Here is a 3,498-nt window from a genome sequence, read left to right as displayed (position 1 = left end):
GAAAACGGAAAACTTGGCTGACATGATCTTGTTCAAATGGAATCAATCTACTCCAAATTGCATCGATATATTTGAATATTTTACCTGAGCTAATCCACTTCCAATTCTCTTAATGCAATAATTATTGATTCTTAAGTACTCAATCTCGTGCAGTGGGGTGTACCAGTTGGTAAGTTTATTTTCAGGTATGACTGGTGGCATCTAGTACTAGACAAGTTCAGCTGATAACTCGTTTTATATGTTTCCTTTTTCAGAAAAAGTTACCAGCGCACATGGTCAAGTCTGAGACATAATGGTTAACTGATATTGCTGCTGCACAGGAGGAATCTCTAATTTTTGTTATATAAATAGAGACTAATTTATTTAAGTGTTGTAAGGAGACAGTTCAGAAACTAATCGGATTTGATCTTCCAACTGTACTTGCTCTATTAAATTAGAGCATCACAAAACAATTTGCCTTCAATCATCACTGGTTTATCAGAAAAGAATGTAGAAATAATGCAGTTCTTAGATAATAATGCAGTAACATTTAAGTCTTATTCATACACCATTATAAAAGCACAATTATGGAGAGCTTACTGTCATTTGTTTGTATGCTGCATTTGTTAAGTTTGTATGTTGCATTTTGTTATTGAAGTGTTGTAAGAAGACAGTTCAGAAACTAATGGGATTTGATCTTCCAACTGTACTTGCAGTTCTTAGATAATAATGGGGTAATTTTTACTTTCCTCCCTTAAACTTTGGGTCTTTTGCACTTAGATGGCCAAGATTCATTTATTAGTAAAAGCCCTCTTACGGAATGCAAACGGTATATCTCATATGGTTAGTTATGGGTAATTTAGTAATTTAATTTGACAAGCATAATTTTTACACATTTTGGTTGACATGAGCCTAGTGAATTGTCAAATCATTGTGAAAAAATCATGCCTTGTGATCATTCATATAAATAAAAAATTGTAAAAAAATCAAAACTTAAAATTTTTTCTCTTCTCTCTAAAACTAAACGTTTCTCTTTCATGAAGCTCAGACGAAAGCTTTGTTGAGAAGGTAAAAAATTTTTAATTTTTAGTAAAGCGGTATCTATTACTTGTGTGAAGTGAAGAAGAAACACCAAAGCTGCATCATGTCCTGCTCTGAATTTCGCCGATGCTCGAAAGATTTGAATCGCTATGTTGAAACTAATAATAGGTTAGTTTTGAATAAAGCTTTTGTTTTTTTGGGCTCCATTTAGAGCGTATTGATATTATGGTGAGTTGTTTGTAAATGTCAAGTTTGTTCTTCATTCTTTGTTCATTGACACATCTTTGATAATGTTTATGGAACTGTGAAATATAAAATCGAGAATAAATTTTCCAACGTCATTTTGGGTATTTTGCAAGCATATGGTTTCAGCTTATGTTATGGCAGATTATACATTTGATTTATGCGCTGTAATATTCATGATGTACGTTTTAAAGTGAGTTTTAATAGGCCCGAAATATGTATGAAAGTATAAACAATTTTTTTTGTCTTAATGACAGTTATACAAAGCTAAAAAACTGAAGTTTAAAACACTTAATAATCATTGTTTTTAATTGCATAATGTAAGATATGCCTCAATAGTCTTTAATTAGATAATTGATAAAATTTTATTTCGACAACTTGAAATGTTTCCATTTAGAATGATTAGTCTCTTTAAGTTATTTAGATGCTTTTGAATCTGTATAGTCTTGTTATGTGCTAAATTTGTTGGCATCAAATAGATGATATGCTCAATTTTTGTGTTACTACCAGTCAACTACATTTTGCATTTTCTATTTACTAAATTTTAGATTTTTCTTTAACATTAATAGCATTTATTTATGTTATTTTATTGCATTTGAAGGGGTATAATGGTAATATTATGGTTGTTATAGTTTTCATGCCAAATGTATAACATGTTCAATCTTGAAAATCCAATTGGGGGTATTTCAGTCTTTTTGAATTCAATTAACAGTCAACTACAAAATTAACTGACGGTAAGGGGGTTTTTACTAATAAATGGATCTTAGCCATTTAAGTGCAAAAAACCCAAAGCTCGTGGGAGGAAAATAAAAATTACCCGATAATAATGCAATAACATTTAAATCTTATTCATACACCATTATAAAAGCACAATTATGGAGAGCTTAGATTAAGATATATCCTAACTCCCTCCATGGATTATCGCCTCTTTACAACCATGGCAATATTAAGATTTTTTAAAATTGTTAGCACAATCCATAAGTCTATCGAAAATAGTTTTTTTTTTTTTTAAAAATAATAATTCCCCGTCATGATTTTTGGGAGAAATTTTACTCTTATTGCACAATTTGTGAAGAACCCCATGAAAACTCGAAATTGTTGAAAGCACTTATAGCCTCTCATTGGGCTACAAACCGAATGCCCACAATATTGAGATTAAGATGACGTTTCTATTTGTTCAAATCAATATCCGACCCTTTCAAAATGAAAAAATGAAAAAAAGAAAAAGAAAAAGAAAAAGAAAAAGAATCAATATCCATGGGCCAGAGACGACACAGTTAATTTCTTCTTAGAAAAGCCTCCAGTCTAGATGGGCTGGACTTGAAAATTCATGCTTCATGGGCTGCGCTTAAGATTTCACCCCACAATTTCATTTTGAACTTTTCAACTCGTGCATTAGACCCAGTTTGTATGTTGGAGCTTGTTATTTTTCAAACACTTATAAGTACCACAAAAAAGAATGGTTCATTTTGAAGCAACACTGCCTCTTCAGACGAAAAGCAAGTATTTTGCACTCCACAGACAGAAGGATAATAAAACTGTCATTTGTTTCATACAAGTAATGGAAACTAAAATCGATTCTGCATTCACTCACTAAGATGCCAATTACGTACAATAACATCCTAAAACGTATCAGATTCTACATTATCCTTTCTCCAGCAACCAACTCGAGAGGAAATTATGCTTTAACAACATAGAAGAAGAAGTTCACACTCACGCAAGCCTTTCCAAATAATTACTCCGAAATAATGAACTCGGTAGTGCCTGCCCGGGAGATAACGCCTAATCAACAATCAAAGATACCGGGATAATCAAACAGCACCCAATTAAATGGACCTGAAATTAACTCACGAACCATCAACTAATCGGAATCTTGGATCGATTGAGTTCGCCGAGCACTTCCCGGTCCCTTAAGCCAACAAGAAATTGGGCTAAGCCTTCAAGAAACAAAGCCGCTTGATAAACACTCAGGGCACCAACAATCTCAGCAATCACACTCTTTCTCAACCTGTTGGCATCCACAAACACACTCACCATATCATCCATCTCCTCTTTCATTGCCTCCCCAATAACCCCTTTGAGTTCCTCGTCGCTCTGTCTCTCAAAAGCCACCCAATCCTCTGCTATCCTCCCCACAAAACCACTTTGCACCTTCTTGATTCTACCAATCAACGCCGGCACCATCAGCCTCAACCCACATTCAATTTGCTCAATCTGCGACATCAAATTCTTGGA

General features: G+C 33.6%; 1 protein-coding gene across 1 annotated transcript; it reads right to left on the bottom strand.

Annotated features, from left to right (window-relative positions):
* Positions 1 to 3,120: 3,120 nt before the first annotated feature.
* LOC18049896 (protein INAPERTURATE POLLEN1) lies at positions 3,121 to 3,486 on the bottom strand. Its single transcript, XM_006440305.2, has one exon. The coding sequence runs from the start codon at positions 3,484 to 3,486 to the stop codon at positions 3,121 to 3,123; it is 366 nt and encodes a 121-aa protein (XP_006440368.2).
* Positions 3,487 to 3,498: the final 12 nt, after the last annotated feature.

This window comes from Citrus clementina, unplaced genomic scaffold (genome assembly GCF_000493195.1).
Source record: "Citrus clementina cultivar Clemenules unplaced genomic scaffold, Citrus_clementina_v1.0 scaffold_3, whole genome shotgun sequence".
Classification (NCBI taxonomy): domain Eukaryota; kingdom Viridiplantae; phylum Streptophyta; class Magnoliopsida; order Sapindales; family Rutaceae; genus Citrus; species Citrus x clementina.
Note: the sequence above shows the minus strand (reverse complement) of the source record. Positions and strands in the feature narration are given on the sequence as shown.